Source organism: Stegodyphus dumicola, chromosome 2 (assembly GCF_044657685.1).
Source record: "Stegodyphus dumicola isolate Sdum_Otavi_A_Nest chromosome 2, ASM4465768v1".
NCBI classification, from domain to species: domain Eukaryota; kingdom Metazoa; phylum Arthropoda; class Arachnida; order Araneae; family Eresidae; genus Stegodyphus; species Stegodyphus dumicola.
The window spans coordinates 71,531,033-71,558,002 of record NC_140769.1 but is presented as its reverse complement, the minus strand read 5'-3'; the positions used below and the strand labels follow the sequence as shown (position 1 = coordinate 71,558,002).

The 26,970-nt window shown below is 33.9% G+C and overlaps 1 protein-coding gene across 1 annotated transcript in view; it reads right to left on the bottom strand.

Moving 5' to 3' along the window:
* Nucleotides 1–26,698, bottom strand: part of LOC118185919 (uncharacterized) — a 68,014-nt gene extending 41,316 nt beyond the window's left edge. Inside the window, exons 1-2 of the mRNA XM_085810038.1 lie at nucleotides 26,624–26,698; nucleotides 2,508–2,632 (exon numbers count right to left, since the gene is read on the bottom strand). Coding sequence (XP_085666164.1) covers nucleotides 2,508–2,632; nucleotides 26,624–26,698 — 200 coding nt within the window. The remainder of the gene's footprint in view (nucleotides 1–2,507; nucleotides 2,633–26,623) is intronic.
* Nucleotides 26,699–26,970: the final 272 nt, after the last annotated feature.

Here is a 26,970-nt window from a genome sequence, read left to right as displayed (position 1 = left end):
GAACTCAGCCAAACACTTGTGGCAAGATATTTAAAGCAACAGTAAGTTCAAATGTAAAATTTTAATTCAAATAAACTAGTAGCCGAAGGTTGCACAATCAGTTTAAAGCGAAGTTTGATGAAAACTTAACTTTTATAGAATTCATCTATCGTTAATTATAATGAAAGGCCGAAGAAGATAAGAACATTTATCTAAGATAGCAACCTAGTAACAAGAACACATTCTGTCTTACCATCTCAATACCCTAACATTAAACACATGTGAGTCAATTTTGCATTCTGGGCGAAGGGAGGACTGATAGGTATAAGTGACATTACAGATCCAAAATTTAAAATAGCTGATGAATTAGCATAAAGGAACCTCACAATGTAAGAGTGAAAAAAGTAAGTATTACGAACTATTGAAATATTGAATGGCAATAACTTTATGAGGATCTGAAAAATTAGAAAAGAAAAATGTAGCTTTATTGAAAATGAAGTAACGTCTCGTAAGCTCACCTTATGCCCATTTAACAACAGACACTTGATAAGTCAGAATCTCCAGCGTGAATAACCTGACATGGAGTAAGTTCTGCAATAAAAGGATGGCTGAATACCAGGCGGCGAAAAACAAATATAAGTGATTTTTTTCAATAAATATTTTCTGTTTGTAAAATTGCCAAAAAACCTTTTCAAATACGAAAGTACATTGTAAAGTCAATTTCCTCGGTTAAGGGCTAAAGCTATTTTAGTTTTATCTGACGAAAGCACAAAGCTATAGTGTACTGTAAAAATGTAATGGTTAATGTAAAGAACTAGTAGTTCAGGTTTTGTTTGGGTTGTTATGTGCTAAAAATTCGATGTGTGTTTAGGTGGAGCGTTTGTTCACTCTGACATATAGCACTTGCTTTTACACGACACATTGTGGAGAGCCGAAAGGAGAATTAAGTTAAAGTAAAGCATGAATGTGTATGACTGAATGTGCTCTGATAAAACCGCAATGTTTGGTAAACCTAAGAAAACTATGTTAAATGTAAGAGAGTAAAAACTCAATATAAGGATCAATGTTTGTGAAAGTAAAATGTTATTTATTATTTGATACGAACTTTTATTTATAAGTATTCCTTCCAGATGCCTGGGAAGACAAGACTGAATACCTTGGTCAGCAAGAAAAAGGAAGCAAGTCAGCAGAAGGAAAAATGAAGCAAGTCAGCAGAAGGAAAAAAGAAGAAATATTATTTCTATATATTATCAAATTAAACGTTTTTAGATTCGTATGTAAACGGGACTCAGGGCCTGTTTGATGTAGAATTTAACACTTTGTAACAGATATTTAAGGACCTTTATCCAAGTCTGCTAAATTCTGTCAGGGGCAACTGTAGGGATTTGTATTTATTTTAAATAACCAATTTTATTTAATTTGCTGTTTTTCCTATAAGCTTTCATTCTTATAACTGTCAATGCCAGAATATTTAAATTTGGTAGGCGGCTTGAGCGAATGCAAATTCTACCTTGTGAAGAAAGAGTTTAAAAACTGAGGTTCAGTAGAAAAGTTAGACAAGTTAGGCTATTACCGTCACCTCTGTTAAGTAAGCTTCTGCTCCCGGAGTTATTGCTGGTTTTACGTGGCATAACTGCATTTATTTTCTGCCAATAGTTTTCGACGCGGGTTTAAGAAACAGGAATTATCTGAACCCTGTAGCTTATTTCTACGACTTGTGAATATCTTCAAGTTTTTAGTTTCGTTCTGTGGTTTTAGTTATCGGCCAAGAAGAGTTAGTGTGTTTGCGTCGAGTTGATGCATTGTAAATTTTAAAGAGTTAATAAAGGGTACTTTTAACCCTTCTCCTTTGCAGTTACTACTCTTCCAGTTCTCACTTGGAAATTAGCCAAGTGAACTCTACACATAAACATGCAAGTTATTAACTGTGATGTATTTTCTCTCTTAAAGCAACTCCCCCTGGGCTTCTCTTTTACAACCGGCTATGAGATCTAAGCAGGTTCTTATTCAACAAATCCTGTAGAAATCGTTTTCATTTTTCGAACATATTAATATTTTTTCCAATGAAGTGAAGTTAGCTGTAACTTTGTCTTACACTAGCTAGAAGCTGACTTAAATGTTTTTAGAGAACGTTTTTCTTGGTCCTTTATTGAAGAAACGAAGCTCTTTATAGCCTTCATCCAGATGAATAGGTCAAATTTTATTAAATATCAGGAAATAAAACTATCGTATTTGTAATTCATACTTCGGAGCAAAACAAATAGGAATTAAATAATTTATTCAAATTATTTTGTTTCATTGACTTACCTAAGCATTTTTGCAAAACGTTTCCTCCTCTGCTTCGTTTAAGATTTAATAAATCAGAAGCTCTATTACGAATGCCGATAGACAAATTTTAAATGTCGATAATTACTGAATCTCTTAATGCTGATTTGAAAACAAAATTTATTTTAAATCTATTTAATTGCCTAAAATTAGCGTCTGTAGTCAGTACATTCATCTCGTCATGCATATATAGCAATACTCACCTACATCTGTAAGACTTTCCTTCTATCTTTATCCGGCAACCTTTTATCATTTCTTCAGTATGAGCCCTCTTCATTGCTATTTTCCAGTCTAAATTCTTTGCTCCCAATTCCCTAACAAAAGGTATCTGAAAAAATAAATAACTAATGAAGTTTCCTTATCGTAAATTATTATTATTTGTTTCAACCTATTTGACAATAATTTACGAAACGTGTTTGTTAAATCACTGTGTAGCTTCATCTGCTTAATAATATTCATAAAAGTATTCGTTGTTAGCATAGTAATTACGTTGTTAGCACGAAACCATATCCTAAATATCAAATCATAAAATGACACTATTATGAATGAATGACATCTTTTTTACTCCTGCAGCGCATATAAAAAATGGCGCCAATTAACCAAATAAAGAAACATCATTTCTCAATGATTTATCCTTTAACCTCAACTAGCAGTGAAATGTTCAAATTGTTATGTAGCGAATTTAAATTATTAATATGTGTTTTAAGTTATTATTATTCTAATATTTTTTATTTGTATTCATGTGTATTTTAATTTGGAAAAAAGTATTCTTAGGCTCTTGAAGTGTTGTTTAACTTGTTGTTCTTGAGTAGGAATTGTAACTAAGGCGGGAAACGGTTGCGGGAGCCATTTGGTTTATGGCTTTTACCAACAATGGAGGTAGTTGGGAGTCGTGTGTCGCCCTTTTAATTCTTGGCGTGTGAAACGGAAATCGCTTTCCTGTCGCTTTGTTAAGGTTGCAGTTTTCTTACTTCAAGACAGTGGGTGGTTAAACTAACCTTGGGTAATTGGATTCTCGTGGAGCTTATTTTCCGCTTGTTAGTTGGGGGGTCTACTTTTTCTCACGTTATGTGTGCAGATGTTTTTCGGATTGCATTGTCCGATTTTCTGGTGTTTGATTCGTCATGGGTGTGTCATTTTCTCAATTTAGATAATATAAAATTCCGGGATTGGTAAGATTTAATTTTATGATTTTTTGAAAGCCTATGAACTCACAGAGGCGGAGAAACCGAGATTTCTTGGGTGCTTGCACCAGCCTAGAGATCATTCTGATTCAGATTTTTGAGCGAAAAGGAAAAAGAGAAGCAGAAAGTTTTACGGGGCACCCCCTTTGCGGGGCGAGCGACTTGTACAAGCGGGCTGCGGTGATGGTTGTAGCGGAGTCTGATTTGAGTGAATTTTGAGCAGCCGTGATGTGAAGGAAAAAAGCGAACGAGGGGCGTTTTGCCCTGCTACCGGCTTTGCCATGCGGCCGGTTGCCGAGGCAAGAGAACTTGGGTTGCGTTTTTCTTTGCTCTAGAGAATTATTTTTTTGCGGGATGTTTAAAAGTTTTGTGCGAGATGCAAGGAACATTTTCCTGCGAGATGTCTAAAGAAATGTGCGCGAGCTGCAAAGAGCATTTTTACTGAGAGCTGATTGAGATGTATAGAGAAAAATCTACCAAGAAAATTTAGCACAGATTTTCTCTCTTCACCTGAATCGCCGGTTAATCTCCAAGAGCCTTTCTCCGAAACATTCAGCATAAAATGCTGCCTCGCCGCTTCGATGATGCACGTGATTGTGCTAAAACTGGTGTATATTCAGCTACCTGTTATTGAATTGAAAAAAGATCCTTCTGAATTGGACTATTGGTTCCCACCTAATGGACAGATAAAAGATGCTTCTGAATTGGACTATTGGTTCCCATCTAATGGACAGTTAAAGCGATTCCTGGCTGTTTGAAGAATTATTAGACTGTAATGGGCTTGGCTCATTTCCATGTGGATTGGACACTAAGGAGCCTGCTAATCAGGAAAAACTGTTTTCCATCTGTGAGTGAAATTTTAAGTATATTTTCTCTGTCTCTCTCTCTTAGTTTTCCCGAATGCAGAACAGTTAATCGTGATTTATCTACCTGTATATCGTTATTACTTACATAAATTAAATATTACAGTTAGTAAAATTGATAAGTTATTTATAATTTCAAGTGAATGCCAGTTTTAGGTGGATTAAATTTTGTTACACCTACTTAATTTGAAAAAAAAATGTTAACTTTTAATTGTTGAAAGCTGTATTTTTGTGTAACAGATGCGATATTCTCATAGTTAAAATATGTGGTAGGATTACTGATCAGTTATCCATTATTTAATTATATAAAATAGTCAAGAATTTAATAAATGTGTGTTTAAAATTTAATTGTATTTTTGTATTTATGTTGTATATATTTTACTGTGGTCTGTCATGTCCCTCCATTTCTTTGAGCCGGAAGGCTTTTAAGAAACATGGAGTTTAATTGAATTTGGAGTTATTGATTTTCCCTTTACATAGGTTACTCACAACGCAAACCTAAAAAGTTAAATTGTACTACCACTATACGAATGTTTATAAGATGTCGAAATGATATATGAATATTATGAATTAGATTTTGAATGTGAATTATTTGATATTTGATTTTTTTTAGTTAATTTTTCCGGCACCATGAATCAAAGTTCATGGTTGAAAGTTAAAAGTATTAAAAACATAAAATTTTCATATATAACAAAATACAGCCTTTCAAGACTGAAAATCTGGTTCTAATTTGAAGTGATACATCAACATGATTAAAAAATATTTAAACTCTGGTTTTGATACCTGAATAATTATTCTATATCTAGTATGTATCATATCCAAAATATAAGGACAGAAAATCACGCATATTTAAAACTTTTTAATTTGAAAGATGGCATGATGTAAATTCATAACATAAATTTTCAGTTTATTTATTATGCATCCTACAAAAGTTTCTAAACTTCGTTGTGTAATGAAATACATACCTAGAAATCACATTCCAGATGGAAAAAATGTGTTATATTTTTTAAAGACACTGTTTTATTTGCTTTTCTTCAATTTCTAACATAGTTCAGTTAGACAAAATAGGATAAAAAGCGCCCTATGTTTACTATTTGTTTACTGATCAAGTAAAAGAAAATAATTAATTGGCAATGTTATTTTATTTATCCCGATCACTTTTAAGAATATTAAAAACTCATGCATTGCGCGCACATAAAATTTAATCGCTAATCTTCGTACAAGCCTCATTATATTACTTTAACATTCCTTAATAATATCCGTTTAAAGAAGAAATTCATCTGTTCTGTAGAATATTTCTCAAAAATAATGCGCTACATTTTCCCAGCTACAGATGTTATAAGAATTAGTTTCGAATGTTGAAAATTGTAATTTAACACGACGGTATATAGAGCCACCGAACTTTTGACATACATAATCCATCTGACCATTGGTACCTCGGAGCCCGAATTTTGAGTTTCAAATTTGTTTTTAATCCATTTCATATTCTGTATGATTTTTTTAGAATTTCTGTATAAGCGCAGGGACTAAAAAACGAGAAATAGCAATAGCTTTCGAAATAAAACTCTTTTACCCTCATTGTGCCAGATTGATGGCATTCGTCAAAAATTCAAGATATCTTTTAATTTTAATCCAGAAATTGGCCTATTTGAACGCAATGTGTTTCCGCTATCTCAAACAGACTCTGCAGCAAATGCACACAACTCCACCCATTCCTCGAATGTTTTACAACGGGTTAGCATAATAGGAAGAGTCAGATTCCACATTCATCGTAATGACAAAATCGACACAAAAAATTTCGGATTTCGAAAACAGACTTCAATAATCAAGGCTATTCAAGCAGTCCTAAAACGAGCCGAAGAAAACAAAATCGACGCATACCGCTCCGGCAGTCCTCGGACTAAACCTTAAGAATGCCTTTGACTCACTTTGATGGCCTTCAGTTTTCCAAGTTTTCATCAACTCAGAATGTCCAAATAGCCTTTACCTTACTATCAAGGACCTTTCTCAATAACAGAAATAGCTTCATTCTCTACAACTGCATCGTAATCTCCTCAAAGCAATGAAGATGCTGCCCTTGGTTCTGCGTGATTGTAGACCTCTGGAACATTTACATTTGTAATCAAAGTACGGACTTGAGACATGAAATGAACTGCAAAAAGACACTAACCGAATTCAGCAATCGTTGTTCAAAATAAACTACTATCCGAACTGAAATCCCAAGTCAGGGTAATTCGCAAACTCGGATAGAAAGTTACAAAACAATTATCAAGAACAACGAAAAACGCCTCAAGAAGTTCAAAGCCATAAAATACCTTGGAATCAACATCGATCACAAACAAAATTGCATTAACCATCTGAAGGTAATTAAAAATAGAAAGCACCAAATTAGCGTGAACCTCAGAAGTTTCCATGAATACAACTGGGTCTCATCCTGACGGTGATGTAGAAAATGGTAACATAGAGAGACGCCATACGAGCCCTTTCTATGACCGAGAGGGAAACGAATATCCTAATTTCTATTCTCAGACACTTCAGCCTATGCATCGCTCATGGCTACCACACGATGTTAAGCGCAACATTCAATATGCATGCTAGCTACACTCCTCTCCACCTACATGAAATTTATAAAGTTATTTACTCCACATACCTACAACTCAAAAGCAACATATCGTTTGAAGACCAAATTTTTAAAACAGAAGAATATAAATCCTGTTTTTTACCTTACAGTAGACATCCAGCCGAACCTCACAGAAAATTTTGATTCATCAATAATGACATTTTCACCCCACAGAATGCAGTAATCGCTTATATTGACGGTTTCAAAATATGTGCAATTAAACCAGCAATACAATTAGCCAATCTCCATAATGTACAGATTCTAAATGCAAAATCCGATACACAAGCTTCCATATTCTTCATATTAAATCCAGACAATCCATCTGCCATAGAAGTCAAATAATCATCCTAAAATTTACCTAACCCCCAAAATCTCCATCTCTTAGACCAATGGTCATATTAGTGATTTGGGTAACGACCTGGCAGACAACCTGCTCAAGGAAGCCGCCCTAAATCAAGAAGGAACGCCTTTATCAGTCGAACTCCCAAAATCTCATCTTCGAAATATCATTAATTAAACAATACACGATATCTAGCAGCAGGAATGGTAAAATGTCAACACAGTACCCAGTACCTACACCTTTTCTCCAAACATTAGTTTAACAGCAAAAACTATCCAATCCTATCTCACTCAATACTTAACAGGACACGAACAGCCCCTTGAATATTTTTGAAAAAAGAACAATAATAATAACATATATATGCTTGTGTGGAGATCATGGAGACGCCGATCACTATGTCTTCATCCTGTCAACTAACCCAAAATGTTCACCCCCCCCCTCAGTTATTCAAATGTCTTTTAATTTCACAGCACAACTTCAGTCATCAAATAAAAAATAATAGTTAAAGTTAACTTATATGGAAAGAAATTTATCAAATTTCTCCCGATACCGCAGAGCAATGAGACATCTCCTAGCAAAGCAACAAGAATAGTAACATAATAGCGGGTTCAAATACGGACACAACGAATTATGAACTGATTAATGAACTTAAAAATCTGATGCGGACACCACATGATTTCCTTGTAAATTATGCGCATTTTTTGCTGCATTTCATTTAAATTTATTTCCTCGAAATTCATTAAAGATATATGAATTTTTTATGTATGTAAATAACTATTGAAATTATATGAACATTTTAGTATTTCGTTTTTTGAAAATTTTAGTATAATAGTATAATATAACATGAGAAACCTCAAGAAGGGAAAACTCACCTGGAAAAATAATGTTACAGGGCAGGTCTATTTACATTCAGGTATCGGCGAGATAGAGCCAAATTCGCGGTTTTGGCGAGTATTTTTTGTCTCTAAATTTGGCTAGAAATCTCCAAAAGTGACCATCTTGGCGATCATTTGGCGACGTTTCGGCCCTACCTCTGAATAACTGGTTCGATCACTATGCAAATGTAACTGTATCCGGCCCTACATAACACTTACTGCTTGCATGCCTTTAATAAATTTCAAAAAATAAAAGATCCTAGAAATTTCTCAGCCGCTGGGGGAAAACTATATAAGACCGGAGAAAGAATCACTTGTCATTTAGTTCTGTGTTGAATTCGGAGTTAAGCTCAGAGTATTGAGATATCACTCTTGAATGAATGCGAGCTAATGCATTGCGGCTTTTTATATTGTTTCGTGCTTAACGTTCTTAGCGTAGTAAGTTGTAACTACTGATTGTGCTCTGCGATACTGAAAAGAGCTTTACGAGTACTTTTGTGAAAAGTTCCAGAAATGTAAATTGATTCTTTTGGGAAAATAAATTTTATTAATCTAGCTTCAGTTCTGCATGTATTCAATCCACGTAACATTATTATTTTTACTCTAAATATTATTTATATTATGAAAGAATCGGAAATTTTTCCAAATTCGAGAAAAGTATTTATCCCATCTTTACTCAAGATGTAAGGATTATGTTAATTTTATTAACAGTTAAATTTTAAGTTAAAGTTCCTTTCATGTCAAATTCTTAACTTCAACTTACTACTTCCGGCCAGAATTTAGTTTTGGAATCTTGCTGAATTTTTCATGAGTAGGAGTGGTATTTAAACCACGAAGTTACTTACAGAGGTAGAGAGAATCAGAGTTTCTGATTTGTGCGCGTCTGCCTTTTTGGCCACTCTCTCTCTCTCTCAAAGCTGTTATTACGCTCGGCCGTACACAGGCCCTTGCTAAGCTTCGTAGTCAAATAAGTTAAGGGGCCAACTCGATTTAAATCTTGATAGCTTCGGCTAATATTTCTTTAGTTAATCGTTAATCCTAGTTTTAGTTTAATTCTTAGTCTCTTAAGTTCAAGCCCAAGTGAGGGCTTTGTTTGTACACTCCCAGGCGGAGTTTTGCTAAATCTTATTGGAATAATAAAGGGTTAGTTACCCTTCTTCTATCTTGTTTTTTCTTGTCACCCGAACTTGAGCGATTATTCGCTTATCAGTTCTTAAGATTCTTCACTTCCAACATTAACTTAGAATTGCAAAGTGAGAAACTCTACAAAGAGATACTTAATCAAGTGACTTTTAAATACCCTATGTAGCTTTTTCTGCCAATGTGTACTGTGTACTTAAAAATATAAATGATATAATAAATCAGAATAAAAATTAAAAATGATTCATGCATGCTTCACCGAAAATTATGATTCATATTTTCTGGAAATTATTATTTTCTTCCAGAAAAAACAAAGTTGAGCTTTAGTGAACTGAGACTGAATTATACATTGATATAAACAATAGATCATAAATACATCAATAAAGAATAGGAAGCATAGTACACTCTCATTCCATTTAATCATAACTAAAATTAGAATAAGTAAAATATTTAGAACTTACGTCTGTAAGGACTTTTCCATCTTTTGGGCAGTACTTTGGAAAGGTCTCGCAAAACCCGTTCACTGATGAATTCGAACATTCCACTTCTTCACACACCACAGAGCGTCTTTCCCTTTAAATATAAGTAAAAAAAATTTTTTAAAAATCTGAAAGCTTCCATATTTTATATTACACCCAAAGGGGCGTATTTTTAACGTTTTCTGTGTTACCTTTATTTATTAAATATGTTATTCTTAGCGCTAAAACCATAATATTCAATTCAACGGATATATCACAAAATGATTTACGTAAAATAATTTAATTGCAAACAACATATCTTCATAATTTCCGATAGGCAGTCTCGCGCGCTGGAGATAATTATGTTTTCCTACTGTGTTGCCATTGCTCGTTTTGAAATCGTTGAGTTTATTAATCAAAAATTTGTTAAAGTTTTGCAAAATATGAAATAGATAATAAAACACATTTCAAACTTTAAATTTGGGCTTCCAGTTGCCCATATGCGAGTGGAGGATTACGTTATTCAAAATTTGATGACATTAGGTATTGTTTTTCACAGTGCGAGAAACATGCATACATTCATACAGATTCTTCATTGTTTAATTTCTTTGAATATAATGCAGAGCTCTAATATTTGGTGGCAACAGTCTGAAAAATGAGACGCCTTTTTAGAATGAACCAACACAAACTGCCAAAACGAATTTAATAAGCCTTCTCAGAAAATTGTCTCTTTGGGCTAAAAATTATTATCTGCCTTAGCTAAAATATGATACCAAAATTTTAGAGTTCTAACAATTTGGATATTATAATTGTATGTTGTTTGACAATCCAGCTGCACAGTGTTTGAGTAAGGTAAACCTTGCATGCAAATGGATAATCACCATTACCCGTAATCGGGTTCTCTAAAATGAACTTCTGCACACAATACCACAATGGTTCAAGTATATGGATAATTGTCTGAAAAAGAGTGTATTGAAATTAATATTGGATTAAAATACAGATTAGTCTTTTTTGACCAATCAGAATTCTCCAAATTTCAGTGACTTTTTGACGGTTGTGATAATGCGGATTTTGAGTTCCGGTGGCAGCTGCGGCCCAAACATTATCTTCAATTTACCCCACAAAGAGAAAAATAATTTGCGAAATATGAGATCTTGTGAATTTGGAAGAATTTTGAAGATTATTTTCTTTGGATTACATTGTAAAGACATTAGATTTATTTTGGAAGCAGGCAAGATGAAAAATTAGCAACGCCTTCGCCGAGAATCGAACCACGGACCTCTGGAACACCGACCCAGCTTGCAGACCACCACATAACGAAAGCATGCTAGGAAAGCGGGGGAACTATCTTATATACTCCCCTTTTAAAGGGTGACTGGGGTTTTTAGGGAACCCAATCGCTAAATCCTGGGTGAGGAGAAGCATCATTTAATGCCCTTTTAGTTCGGACGCCACTATAGAGGCATTAGGTTGATTTCGGAAGCAGGCTAGATGAAAAATTAGCAACGCCTTCGACGGGAATCGAACCACGGACCTCTGGAACACCGACCCAGCTTGCAGACCACCACATAACGAAAGCATGCTAGGAAAGCGGGGGAACTATCTTATATACTCCCCCTTTTAAAGGGCGACTGGGGTTTTTAGGGAACCCAATCGCTAAATCCTGGGTGAGGAGAAGCATCATTTAACGCCCTTTAAGTTCGGACGCCACTATAGAGGCATTAGGTTGATTTCGGAAGCAGGCTAGATGAAAAATTAGCAACGCCTTCGACGGGAATCGAACCACGAACTTCTGGAATACCGGCCCAGTGTGCAGACCACCACATCACGAAGTGTAATAGCTTTAAATTTTAATAAAATCTTGTAGTTTAAGTAATTTAAATAGATGAACATAATATTAGTGATACTAGATTATTACTTCCTGTTCATATAGAATTGCTTTATTTTATTAGTTCATCACTGAACGCAATATTAGTGATACCAGATTATTACTTCCTGTTAATAATAAATTGTCTTATTTTATTACTGTATTTGATGTTATATTTAATATTCATTTTAGTTGTCCAGACGTAGATATATATATTGCTCTATGTTATTATTCTTATTTTAATCACAATTAATGTGGTAGAGAGAATGAACTTCATATAATTTAAATATTTCATTTTTGAGGTATACGTACTTAACAAAGTGCATTTAATTTCGTGATTCCTGACTGCATTAATTAATTAAAGTAATTGAATTGAGCTATTTTGAGGAAATATAAAGAACACAGTGTTCGTTAATTTTAAACATAGAAACAATGTCTTACTTAGGAAGAGCTCGTAAGGAAGATTTGCAAAATCTCGCGGCTGAACTGGGAGTTCATGTGACTGCAGATTTGAAAATAGTCGATTTAAAACAGAAAATTGTTGAAAGTAGAGATTACGATGAAGTCTTCGTCAAAGGAATCTTAGACACAATAATAGAAGAACGGAAAGAGAGGGAGGAAAGGGAAAGAGAAGAACATAGGAGACAGGAAGAAGCAGAAGAGCGGAGAAGGAACGAACAGTATGAATTAGAGAGATTAAGACTTGAAGCAGAGACAAAGTCTCAAAATACCGGACAGATCCGGCCGAAAACGGAGCTGCGACACCTTATGCAGAAATTCGATGACAAGAAAAGAGATATCAGTCTATATTTGCTATTGTTTGAGAGACAAGCAGAATGGGCTAAAATTGATAAAGAAGAATTTGTATCTCATTTACTAGGACTACTTACTTACGAAGTAACCCAGTTAATAGCTAGAGAACCCTCCGATAAAGCTAAAGATTATGAACACGTGAAGAATTTATTGTTAAGACGGTTTAAACTAAGCCCGGAAAAGTTTAGGCAGAAATTTATGAAACATCAAAAGAGTACCGAATCCACATGGGTGGATTTCAATTATGAAATAGAAAATTATTGCAAAGAATGGGTGACTGGTCTAGGAGTTAAGACTTTTGATCAGTTGCTCGATTTGATGGTGATTGACTAACTGAAACGTCGAGTTCCTTCTGAAATTCGAGATCATTTTCTTGATGAGTGGGTAGAGATGATTTCATCTAAAAAATTAGCTGAAAAACTTGATGTCTATGAAAACGTTTGCGGAAACTTTCAAAAAAGGCCTGTAGTGGATCTGCAGAAAGAAAGATACAATGCACTAACTCAAGGTAAATTGAGTTCAGATAATAAAAATAAAACTGAAAAAAAAATTGTCATCAGGATTTAATTCGCAAAGCTGGTTTCATAGACCTAGAAGTCCACGTCCAGATGATAAATATGAAAAACGCCACAATGCTATCAGTGTGGGTCCTATCAACATTTAAGACTCCAATGTCCAAAACTTAAGAATAGTACTGAATCTTCTGCTAATCTTAACAGAATTAGTGCAAAACCAGAGGATAAATTTCTATTACCTTATACTAGTATGGGTTACGTTAATGGTTATAAAATTTCTATATTAAGGGATTCAGGTGCTAGTATTGATATAGTTTGTCGCAAATACATCACGCCGGAAATGCTGACAGGTGAAAATGTGTGGGTGCAACAGCCATTAGATTTGAAGCCAACCTGTTTACCATTGGCTGAGATCGAACTACATTGCGATCTTGGGCGAATAATAACTAAGGCTGCCATTATTAGAAATGAACTCGACAAGGGAAGGTATTTATTAGGCAATCGAACTTTTGCACTGTTGAATAAACAAAGAAAGGAACCTAATAGTCCTCCTCGCCAGGTTAATGCCGTCTCTACTAGAGCTCAAAGGGAAAGAAAAATAGCTGAAGCAGATCTTGGAACCGATGAAGGGAGAAAATAAAGCATCCAGAGATGTATTTGAAGAAGAAGTTAAATCACCGGAATTAAACGTGGAAGAAGTTCACGAAAATTTGAAAAACGATAAAGAAATTAATATTGAGAATCATTTTGCAATGCAGCGTTATCATCATCTTTCCATCTTTCGGCTTTTGATTTAATATCAAAGCCGCTACTAATAGACGAAGAAAACAGTTGTCGAAAGCAAATGACAATTGAATATTATCCGAAAGGCACAGATGAACTGAGGAAACGCTTTACTGTGAATTATAGCCGAGGAACTGGTTCACCATGGAAGAGATCTAGGCGCCGTCAAGAAAACAAAAGGAAGACTAATTTGATCATTTTCCATTTTTTTCTATTTAAATGTGGTGTAAAAGTATTTGTTTAAAACTTAAAATTTCGGCCTGAAAATTTGGAAAGTTATGAGAGAAGTTACCTTTTCTCTTTAAGCAAATGAGCAAGCCGAGCTTATTAAACTGTTGAATTTTACAGAACTTTTCCCTTCGGAAAAAGTTTCTCCGTTGGGGGAGAGGTTGTAATAGCTTTAAATATTAATAAAATCTTGTAGTTTAAATAATTTAAATAGATGAACATTAAGGTATTTGTGAATTGCAATATTCGAAACCTGACTCGAGTGCCACGTGCGACTCTCGCACGAAGAATGTAATTTATTTTTAAATGTTAGAATATGTTTTCTCTTCTTGTTTGTATGTCGCCATTTTTGAGTGTTAAATAAAAGTTATTGCTATGTTCCATTATTAGAGTTGCTTCATATGGCCAAAGAAGTATTACAGAAGGCTCGCTAGGAAGGCGGGAGAAGTACCTGATAACATATTTATCGCGTAACAAAAGGATCTCACGAAGAACAGCTTGAATATCAGACAGGAAGTTTGGATAATTAAATTTGAATTTGATATATCACAGGAAAATAAGTTCCGCCAGTTTCCTTTCTTTAATACGTATAAACTAAAGGATAGATACAGAGTCAAATCCTAATCCATTTGCGCACTCAAAACAGTAAAAATTGCTGGTAGTAATGAAAAATAAACTAAATTAATGCGTTTAAAATTCATCCTATATTCAGTTTGGAACAAACCACGTGCAATGATAAAAAGTCAGAATCAAAGTGGTAAATTGCATGAAAGGTGCAAAAAAATGTTTTAAAAAAATCGAAAAGGAAAAAAAACGAATTTACAGCTTCCGCCATACCGTCAGCAGGGTGTTAGTGCAACGAAAGTAGTAAATACATTACCTGCTTCTGAACTTGTAATGCCACAGATTAAAAATTATATTTTAATACATAAACTAATCTTAGAAAATTAATTAAAGTAATTTGCGCCTGTATCAGTCAAGCCTCTATAGTAAATAGTGCAAAAAATTGCAAAATCACAGCATTCAAACCATAAATAAGCTTAAGAAAACCTAAAAATCTAGAAAACTTTTTGAGTACACCGAGTCTAACAAACAAAATATGTATACACATAGTAAATTCAACACATGAAAAGATAATAACATATGAAACTTTAACACCCAAAAACATGGAATAAAGACCAAAAGATAAAAAGAAGACTTAGTTCTTTAATCTGTAATATTAAAGCAACAATTGTTTTAAATAAAACGAAACATATTCGACATGCCCAGTAGGATAAGACTCGTCTTTGCTGAAAATGCTGCATAGAAACCAATAAATATTTTTATGGGTACCCAGAGAATTCCATGTGTTCTTGCTAAATGTTTCTATTTTTGTTGGTCTCTACTGGTTTTCTTCCTAGTATCAAAGTGACCCATAGAAACCAGTAAAACGTTCTACAATACCCATAAATTCTACTGATTTCTACTGACTTTTACAGGTTTCTATCGATCTCTGTGGGTTTTCTTACTAGTATCAGCTTACACTCGTATAACCAACAACAATGTGAGAACATCCTACTAGTTTAAATTGGTTCTGGATTTCTTTCTGGTATCAATAGCAATACAATCAAAGTGGATGTCACTATACTTTTATGAGGGTTTACACGAATTTTCTTACTGACATCAATAAACCTCTTGTAAACAATGTTAAGTGAAATTAATACTCGTATGAGTTAAACAAAATTCGTTGGTATTCATATTGTCCACTGATTATTTTAAATTATTTTAAATTATTTATGTATTTATTTTTATTTTATTTATTTATTTGCTACTATTGAGATTAAAGTTATTTCAGTTTTGTAACCAATAGGAACGTTTAAAATTAAAAAAACATGCAGTGAACTCTCTAGTCTCGACCACTTCCCTAAGATAACCAATCTTCTAAGAATATAAATAAACATGAGTATTAAAGTGACTTCTTCTACCATCAGAGTAACCTGAAAACGTAGGTGGTTGTCTTAAAGAGGGTTCACTATATATGCTCGTTTATTTTTCAAAAAAACGTTTATCAAAAATCAAAAACAATTATCGATTACTTACATATATAATAATATATACACCCACGTATAGTGAGGCTTCTCTAAAGCGACTAGCCACAGGTCTAGAATGTTTCTTTGAGTTAAGTTGTTTCAGAGAGGGGAGGTTGAATACCATTATGTACTTATGTTCTCAGAAACACGTTTGTCTTTTAGGAGTGGTAGGGAGTTTGCCTCCAAGAAATGAGTCTCTCTAAGGAGACTGGATTCATATACAGAATTTTCTTTGTGAGAGATTGCATTAGAGAGGCGATGTTCAATAGCTATATACGCTCATGTTCTCAGAAATACTTTTATCTTTTAGAGTCGGCCGTGGAGTAGGATGTGGTTGCCATGAGTTGGTTCACTAAATACACACGCATAAATTTATATATGCATGCATCATAATTCCTGAGAGTAAAAATAAACATTGGTATTGAACTTTGTAACATTGGTATTGAACATCATCTCATTAACGCGACTACTTTCACAGTAAAGCAAAATTGTCTACCATTTAAATCTTTTGAGAGTGGTTGCCTTAAAGATGTAATATTCAGTACTAGTATCTATGTTCTGAGTAATACTGCTCCCCTTTAAAGTTGGTCATCTTAGAGACGTGATCCCATGATGGTTTGCTGTCTGTATGTGTAGTGAATGCGCTCTAAGTCTGCCACCTATTATTCCACATGCCTTTGATCAGATGTGGAAGTGATCATCTTAGCTAATGTTCAATATTTATGTTTGCTTACGTCCTACGAAATACTAATTATTTTCAGATGTAGTCACCAGGCGAATGGCTCAGAGCTCAAAGTCCCTTAAAAATGACAGTTTCAGTTTTATCACCAAACTTTAAAATTTTCGGAGAGTAAAACTATTTCTCTCCCATGTTAACGCTGAAATGAGGGGAAAATTCCGCTCCTCTTTCTCTTACAGAAATAGAAGTTGCCGTACAACCAACAAGGCAAATAATAGGGTACCGTCGCTGTACGACACATGACTCTTCAGACTCCTAAACTTCTTGAACTCTGGTGTAAATATTATTTTTTGCTCTTTCTCCTCGTGGCCAATAACTGCCACATAAGGGCAGATTCTCATGGCAAACACCAAAGAATGAATTCATGATTGTGATCGTGACTCAGATTATTCTACTAATCTGGTCTAGCAAGATAATTAGGAATATAATAAACGATGACTTCAAAGTTTGATGCTGCCTGAAAAATATGCGGCTTACCATAATAAAAACTTCCATTTTGACTTTCGAATTTTTCTTTTCTTTTCTTTCTTTTTTCCATTTTTTATATTCTTTCAGATTTCCAGAAACTTTCAAATTCAGTGACGCCTGAATCTTTGGAAAAATTACAGAAAATTTGTTTCTCCGCTTAATAGTAGGTTACGAACAACAAATAAGTGCTATGAGTACTACTCCCAAAATAACCACGAAATCTGTAAATCAAACTACATCCGGAAAAGTAAATAACTCAGAAGAAAATTAATGAAACTTAAAAACGCTCGGTATGATCCGAAGGAAAAACTGTTCCACCCCGACCAAACTTGCAATCAACCTAAGCTAACCTCAGACAATATAGAAATCGTACACGAAAATAAATTTGAAAAAACTCTCTCAGAATTTAAACAATAAAGATCAAGTTACAATAGAAGATGCAAACTCTATTAATCATAAAATTAAGATCCCACCAATTGTTCTATCTGAAGAAAACGCTGAGTGGTTAACACTTGACAAAGCTATAAATAATATATGTAAACAAACACTATAAATAATTACGAAACTCATATGAAGAACGGAGTCACTTTTATACTCTCAAATAATAAGAGATTACAACGAAATTGTTGATTTTCTAGCATTTCGTACACTAGCATTCGTCGTAGTTTTGAGAACACGCCTCAACTCAAGAAAGAAAAATCATCCTAGGAATAAATAAAATTTTTAATTTTCATGTGCACATCCACCTTGGCCAAAACCAAATGTTCGACCCAGAGCTTTAAGTGCCATAGCTTTTCGGACACACGTAGAATAAATGTTTTAATGAGCAACAATGTGTCAAATACATGCAAAACCAAAGAAGATGCCTTTGTAATTTAAAAAAACGAGCAGAAAAGCCTAAATGCATTTTTTGCAAACAGGAACGTATTCGTTCATAGCGTGTATGCTTAAAATTTAAGTAGCGATTCTCAAAAACTCGCAAAGTTGAAGAAAAGCCCCCCCCCCCAGTATAACGAAAAAAAAACTTTCGCTCCTTGTTGAAATTCAAAAATGCTGGAAACTCATTGTTTACATTGCTTTTTCCTTTTGGTCCATTTTTTTTTTTTTTTTTTTTTTTTTTTTTTTTTTGCTAAATTTTTTTCGCACTTTTCATTTTTTTGGCCAAGCTCCCTAACGAGGATTTCGTCCACTGGACTTACCAAGTGAGATGATGTCGAGTTCGGTAAATAAAATTTCAAAATTTTTTTCATAAATTTCCTTTGAAAAAGTCTTGTGTATTGTTAATTATATTAAATATGCCAATCTTGGGAGTATAAGAGGGAAATAAGGATAATTTATTTGAAACAAATTACACGAAGTGAAGCTTAATTCACTGATAGTTCTGTAAAGCTTACGGAAACTAACGTTATCTGGGTCAGCTATTTTAGCAAAGTTTAACTATGTACTCAGTTGATTTAGATGTAGTAATTTTCGCAAGCATACGAATTTAGCAAAAGTGATTGAAATGTTTCAAAAGACATTTAAAGCCAACGCTTTTCAAATTATGAGTTTTGTAAGAGCATTGGTCTTAAATATGGTTTGAGTAATATTTAGACATTATGTTACATTAGTTTACATAATTATTTTTTCTCAAATTAGTTATAAATTAATTATACTGCAGGAACAACAGTTACTATTTTTACACTCTATTTATCTTTTTATATAAGTATTATATATCAAAGTATATAAAACTGTCATTAAAATAGATAAAACAATTGACATGATGAAACATGATGTTATTAAAGTAGATAAAACAAATGTGACTATATATCTGCTATATTCGCTTGATTGAAATGAGAGTAATTTTAACATAATGCCGTGTATAAGATTTATTTTCACTGTTAAATATTACACTATATAAATTTCATTTGGCGGTGTAAATATAGGAAATGCTCAGCAGTTTTCGAATGGTATTCTTATATTTTTTCTCATAGAGATGTAGTTTTGTTAAATCAGTTATTTAATAAATACATACTTATAATTACCTGTGCATGACTGTGATTATATGCATACTTACTTCACAGAAATTGCATTTTTGCAGTACAAAAGTTAATAATTGAGCATTTTTCATCGAGAACTATACAGTGTATAAATATCTATTATGCTATAGATTTCGTTTACATAAAATTATTACATAAAGTCTCTGAAAGATTATATAGCACTAAATGTGAGGTACAGAATTGAGATACAGTTATATATTACACGCTATGAGATATTTCAGTAATTTTTAAACTGTGGGTTGAGAATCGGTGTTTGTTGAGTCATGTAAATTTTTTTCGTTACAATATATTTTATTATACTCTAGAGTGATTAGTTTTTCTTTATGTTGGAGACGTGAAAAATGTGCAATGCCCTCGCTGGGACTCGAATCTAGACCTCTCGAATACGCGCCATGTGTGCTACCGTTACATCACGAAAGCCTGCGGAAGGAGGGAGAAAATACCTTATATAATTGTTCACCACTTTTTATTCTGTTCGGGGGCCATTGTAGGGTCATTAGGTGTTTTTGGTGCTGGAGACGTTAAAAATGGGCAATGCTTTTACCGGCACTCGATTCTGGACCTCTTGAATTCGCCCCAAGTGTGCTACCGTTACACCACAAAGGCATGATGAAAAAGAGGAAATACCTTGTAATATTTTGGGTATTATTAAGTTTATTCTATTTTTATATTAATGTTTGTTTATATTCTGAGAAACACCAGTATCATTCAGAATATTGTAGGGAGGTGGTAGACATCGTAATTTTCTGTTATTATTTCTTCATATTCTACTTTTCTGCTTTTCTATCATGTAAAGCATCTATGTGTATGCGTTTCATAATACGATGTAGCGTGTTGTTATCAGTGGTAAGCTTTAAGGAGCCAGCAACTAACTTAAATTTGAACTCTTTGTTAACTCTTGTTGTTTTTGCTTGCCTATTATTGCATACTTTCCCTAGTAATAGTCTTTTGCTTCATGGAAATTAGGATTTTGTCTAGTTCAATTGAAATTTGATTTGGTGCATTGCAGATAACTTAAAATTTAAGATGTTAGAAATTACGTACCATGCACTGGCGATACATTGACAGTTCTTATAGGTACCAAATTTTTAAACACCAAGCTGATGTTGTGAAATCCCAATGTTAAATTTCCCAATAAAAGATTTCAGTTAAACAAATTATTACTAAATTACTTTTAATTTGCATTTGATCTTCTGAAACCCACGTAGATCTACAGGTTTTTACTATTATTTTTTTGCGAGAATTGGGCCTACAGGTACCGTACAGATCTGTTGGTTTTTTCTACAAGTACCTGTAAGCAAAAACCCTGTACAGTGTATTTACGGATTTGTACGGGGCATTTGTAGCAGAGGTGTTAAGCCTAACATGTGCTAGGTGATGAAATTAGATTAAAACAAAATTTTAAACTAATTATTAATACAAAAATAATTAGAAAAATCCTCTAATGCAACATTAAACATGAAGTAAAAATTAATAATTTGTGAAAGGAAAAAAAAAAACATCGAATTATTTGAATTATTTTCCTAGATACATTTGACATTTGTGTTTGTGTTTAGGATTTATATTCATGATTATATCTAGATCTATATATATCTATATAAACGAATAATTTATAATAAGAGAACTTTATAAACCATTTTAAACAAAATTATTCTTTTTGATTTACCCTGCATATTATAAGACAGTTTGGGCATTACAATACGAGATGACTGTAATAATTGGTTTAGTAAACATATACTAAACTTTTTTGCTGAATATGGACGACACGGCAGAACTTTCCTATATGTCTGAAGTCAGCTATTTTAAGCTGTGTGTGGCAAATTGCATTCTGGGACGGTGATTGGTCACGGGCTCTTGATGGGATTCTGAGGAGTCAGCGATTCAAAGTACCCTAACAAAGACTTCAGCTGAGCATATTATTCCATTTACCTGCATAATTACTGTGAAGTCGGGCCGGTTGGAAAATGCTTTTTAAGTGATTGTTATATGTTGCCTTCATGTTAGTCATTTCCTCTCAGCATCAGCTGCATGATTTAGGAAACGCAATCAAACACTGAAGACCATTGTGCTTGTTATATTTCTGTACCTAAAACACACATGAACACCTGAACTTTCATTCAACAAGCAGAGATATGCGCTTCTAATGCTATTTCAAGAAAACAGATGCGATTTTGGCGCATTACATTCAATAAGAAAATTGGGCTGCATTTTAGTTTTGATGGGACAAATGCATTTTACGTTATTCGACATAATATGAAATTTGTATAGGAAACAATTAATGCTAAGGCTTTGCTGTTATTAATACTTATAAGTTTTATAATGTACAAAATTAGAAGATTTTTGAGTTAAAACCTGATTATTAAAGCAGATCTTAAAAGATCAAGCAGTATAGCTAATTAAATATTTTAGTTTTACAAACTTGGGAATTACTTTCCCGATTGCTATCCGAAAGCCATAAATCACAAAACCTAACGAAGTCTAGCAAGTCAGTTAGTTATAAATAAGCTAAACAAAAGTTAAATAATGTTTGCAGTTTTATAAATTCAGGAACGAATAATCAGGAAAACTTACTAATATATTTGTCAATGTGGTTTTTCTTTGTGATGCAGTCTTATAGTATAGTAGTTTGACGATGCATCGATTAGTAGTTGGATTGTGTGTCACGATATATCGATGCACCATGATGTACGTATATAGCATAAAAAGTAATGTATGTAGACCGCTAAACAGTGATAGTACCGCTTTCCTTAGAACTCACCTTTTATGAATTTAACCTTATAACTTTGCAGTCATGTGACAACCAATCTTACTCAACCAATTCGTATTTAATATTTTTAACGGAATCAAAACAAATAGGAAGGTGATTATTGCAAAGCCTTATTAGATATGCAGAGATAATTATTGCGAAATAAATTATTTACTTTGAAACCTTTCTCTTAAGGTTGAGTAATTAAGAATGAATGTTCTGCATGAGATTTAAAACATTTTTAAATACCTTTGAGGGTCTCAACCTGAACAGTGTAAAAAGCAAAAAATGGTTGGGCATAAGAAGATGTTCTCAATTACCTGTTTCTGTTGCAGAACGTAAATGCTGGTTTAACCACCTCAAACGGGTTACTCACCAAAACATTTACCACGGTGGGGTACGCGAAATACATTTGCAAGAAATTCAGCGTTTGGTAAGTGAAGCCAATAACGCAAATGATGAATACGAAAATCTTTATAGCCCTTTTTATCCAGCTTTTACTCGCTGCTATTTCTGGAAAACTTGTAATCAAAGAGCTTTTGAAAACAGTCCTGATATAGAAGCCAAAAGGAGGATATTTTTTCCCTCGGACATCCGACTTCAAAATCTGTTTTTTAGGAAGTTCTCCAACCTGAAATTTGAAATATGGACTAAAGTTATTTTACTTTATATTATATTTAAATAAAGAATTAGTAATATACTTTGTAAAATTTATTTATAAATTTTGAAGCTTTAAAGAAAGGGTTTATTAAACATGAAACTTAAAAAAAATAGAAATTAAATTGTCATCAAGTACTGATTACAAACGTCAAACTATTTAGGAAAGGGAAACATTTTAAGGTATTCTAAGGACTATGCCTTAGAGTGTACATAAAATACTTACTAGTAATAATGTATTTGATACGCAATAAATTTGTTTTAGATAATTTGATTTGCTCTAAGGAGAAAATTTATTACTGAATTTCTCAAAAGCATCTCTGTACAATAACACTTAATAAGACATATGATATTATAGTCATACATACTACACCTAGCAAACTAATTATAAAATGAGAAGAAATAGTTTAGGATAATTGTTTGGTTGACTGACAATTACTGATTGGAAGGTCTAGTTCTTCTCAAGACGTTTATGGTGTTTATCAAGCATTTAATAAGCCAACATATAGTGACTGAGTTTGCATAACAGCAGATTACCAGTTTATTCACAACTAAAGTCTCATTTTATTCATTCTGATTAAGCAAATTAAGATTTATGTATCAGATACAATCTCCAACAAGAAATAATTGTTATTTTTTAAGTAATGATTACTTGCAGTCGCCAAATGTTGTTGCGTATCCGTAAGTCTATAAATTTCATTATATTTTATTTTCCAGTTGGTTTTAGTTTCGCTTATTGGTTTATTTGATTATGGCAAAGCCCTCGCGGTATGCCTTCGTTGAGGACTTTCTAAGGGAAACTGGCTCGTGTACATGCTGCATATGGGGAAATAACGAAAACGCCCATGCAATCAGATAATCGAATCTGTTAGCAGATAATCAAACCCAGAAAGGAACTACCAGTGTTCAGCGACTTTACCGCTCGGCCGATGGTAAGCCTCTAATTGATTTTACATTCTTTGACCGTATGTTCAGTTTATCGCTATAAAGTTCAGATGTAGTTCAATATATCTCTTTTCTTTTGAAATTACAGCTTAAACGCTGAGAGGGAGAAAACTCATCTTACCAGAATTTAAGCTAAAACCTGCACCACGTTGCTTATGGCTCCTTTTTATCGCAAGCAATACAAATACGAAAATTATTAACAAAGCAGGTATGAAGAGATCATAGAAATTTTTTGAAAATAATAGCTATAGGTTTTGTATATTTAAATACTGATAGGTTTTGTATATTTAAATACTGACCAAACACAGATTGAAAATTTAAGAGAATTTGCATATTTTACCAATTTTTTCGAAGTATACTGAAAGAAAGATATTAGTTGTACATTCAAACAAAAACTGAACATCTTTAGTGTCAAATATGCAAGCATTCGTGCATACGTGAGTGGAATATTTTGGTCAAGAGTCACAACTGTCAATGAAGATCGATATTCGTCCATTTCAGTGAGGCTTGCCACTGTAACAGCTTTCCAGCTTCCTCGTGACACAAAAATCCGAATTTCAAGAGTTAGGTTTTCAGAAGGCTATGTAAGAGAAGTACATCTGCTCGAAGACCTGATGTGCATATGAGACACTCATTTAGCATGGTGCAAAGAACGTCAGTTCTGGTCCAGCATTCGAAGATCAAAAATTATCTCCATGGATGAGGGCCAATACAGTTTAACGACCGAGTCTCGATATACCTGCATCTGAAGAGAACAATGGACACGTGCCTGCCCTCTAACTTCTAAGAAAGGGAGCAATATGCCAGCGGAGGTTTGATGGTCAGTATGTTGGATGGATGTATCGTCTTGTAGGTGGTTGACAGTTTTTTGCTCTGTGACTACTGCGAAGTTCAAGAAAGAGACCTTAGAACTACATGTTCGCCCTTTCGGATATGCAATAGTACAAGAGAGTGTTTTTATGTTCTAAATTCTGTTTAAATAAGCGGTATTTTAACCTTCTAACGGCTTTGTCGTTTTTTTCAGACATAGCAACGATTCTTGTACTATGGATTTCAGTTCATTTTTATGGACGGTAACGCTCGTCTACAAAAGCTTAATCTGGTGCACGGTTTTCCAGAAAGTAAGTATTAATCTGATAGATTTGCTAGCCAGATCTCCTGATGTAAACTGTACAGAACATATTTCGAACGCTCTTGAGACAGCAACTATAACTCGTTTTCCTTCCTCCAACCGTCCAAGATCTTGGAAAGTTGCTGTAGACGTAGGATTTATCCTTTTTTTTGGGGGGGGGCAGGTTCGACCCAGCCTAAATTCCAGACCTTCCCGCCAGTCAGTCTTATGCTCAATCGTGCGCTAAAATTTGTTTATCATTTCTGAAGGTATTCTAACAAACGTGACTATTCTTTTAATTTTGAACATCAGTATGGGCATGTAATTCTAGCTGCGATATATCTTAAAGTAAGGTAATAAATTTAATAGTACCAATTTCAAAACTGAGGGTAGTAAAGTTTATAAATAAATATGAAATAAATATGAAATATTCCTTCTTAAGAAAAACTCTGAACTGTAAAATATGTTGTCGTTGTCGTGACTTATCTCACTTGTGTGACAGCAGCTTTAGAACAAGCCCACGAAATTTATCGTCGCAAGGAAGGCAAGACTGCCACTATTGTTGGCAAGTACCTTGAACACCATACAGTACACCTTTGCTCAGTTCCGCCCCCAAATTTGATAAAGAGCACCCCGGGCCAACGAATCCGAGGGTCTCCCACCACGTTTTCTGCTACCATCAGCCTCTCAAGAGATCTTTCGACTCGCCGCATATCTAGAGTACTCCCATGCCGCACAAATACTATACATTTACAAATATTCATGTTTTCTCCAGAATTCAAATCCGGAGCCTTCAGTACGGCAGTCAGAGTCACTAACCACAATCCCGTTTGGGCGGCACTGCAAAATATTCGTTACGCTTTTGCGTTTTAAATCTTTTTGCGTTACACTTGATCTGATAATTCTAATTAGTCCGATAACACTAATAGACATGAAGAGAATCGTTGCTATGTCTGAAAAAAACGACAAAGCCGTTAGAAGGTTAAAATACCGCTTATTTAAACAGAATTTAGAACATAAAAACACTCTCTTGTACTACAGTGTAAGCCACAACTCGTGGTGATGCAATTAAAGAGAACAGTCAATTCAAGTTAAAAGTGGAACAGAAATCAAAGAATGCACAATTAATTACTATACTAGAAGCTAGCATACTATTCTACCGAAGCGTCAGAATTAAAATGTGGGTGGGAGAAAACGCAAATTCGAGTAATTCAACTTAGAGCTGGGAGAAAACTAACAGCTATCATGCACTCGATGCCAGAAACACTCCCTGTCTTAAAATCCAAAATCCCAGTTTAAGTATTGGCTACTCATTTGCATTCTAATGAAGAATACGAAGAGAAGAATTTATAATAAAGTTTGAAATCATAAATAATTGGCTAATTAACATAAAAGTCCTTACACTCTTCTTTGCAAAATTCACGCATTTATAGTGCCGATTAATTCTATTGCTTATTGTTGTTTACAAAACAACTCCTGATGTAGTCCTGAGCTGCAGAATACTGGTACCTTGACAAGGGTTGAAATTTCAGTGAACGGGGCTGGTTGCATGTGTGTTTTCTTGAATTTCTCAATGAGTAACGTGAATACGAATCAGTTTTGCTTAGCTCTTTTTAACACTGCATTTCTGAATAATTTCAAAACAACGTCGATGTCTGACTGTTAAATAAAAGCATAACGTACTAAAATCCGAAGTTTTATATTTTATTTCTATTTCTAATCTAATTTTATGACTAAGAATTTTAAAAATAAGCAGAATTATCATATTATAACTATTATAAGAGAATTTGAAAGTTTCATTGGAGATCTCTGGCACGTGCCCCGTAACTCCTGCAGAAATCTTGCTCTAATAAACTTACCTTATTAGATCTTCTCGGAATATTTGGAGAATATTCCCTTCGGTGGGAATTTTCCTCAAGTATTGCCTCTCGCATATCTCAAAGTCTTAACTAAAAAAATTAAATTAAATTAAAGATTGCTCCACCTCTTTATCATGAATTTTCCAGCTTTTGATTTTACTGGCTTTAGAGCTGGGGTTTTCCTAACGTATGCTCTTTTATGCTGGTTAGGTAGGATACACCCTGCCACGCTCGATAACCCAATTAAGAGCTTTAAGGGGGAAAATATCAAGGATAGGGTAACCTAAAGTATCTAGTAATTTTTAGTAATAATAAATGACACCATGAATTTTAGATAAACCCTACCA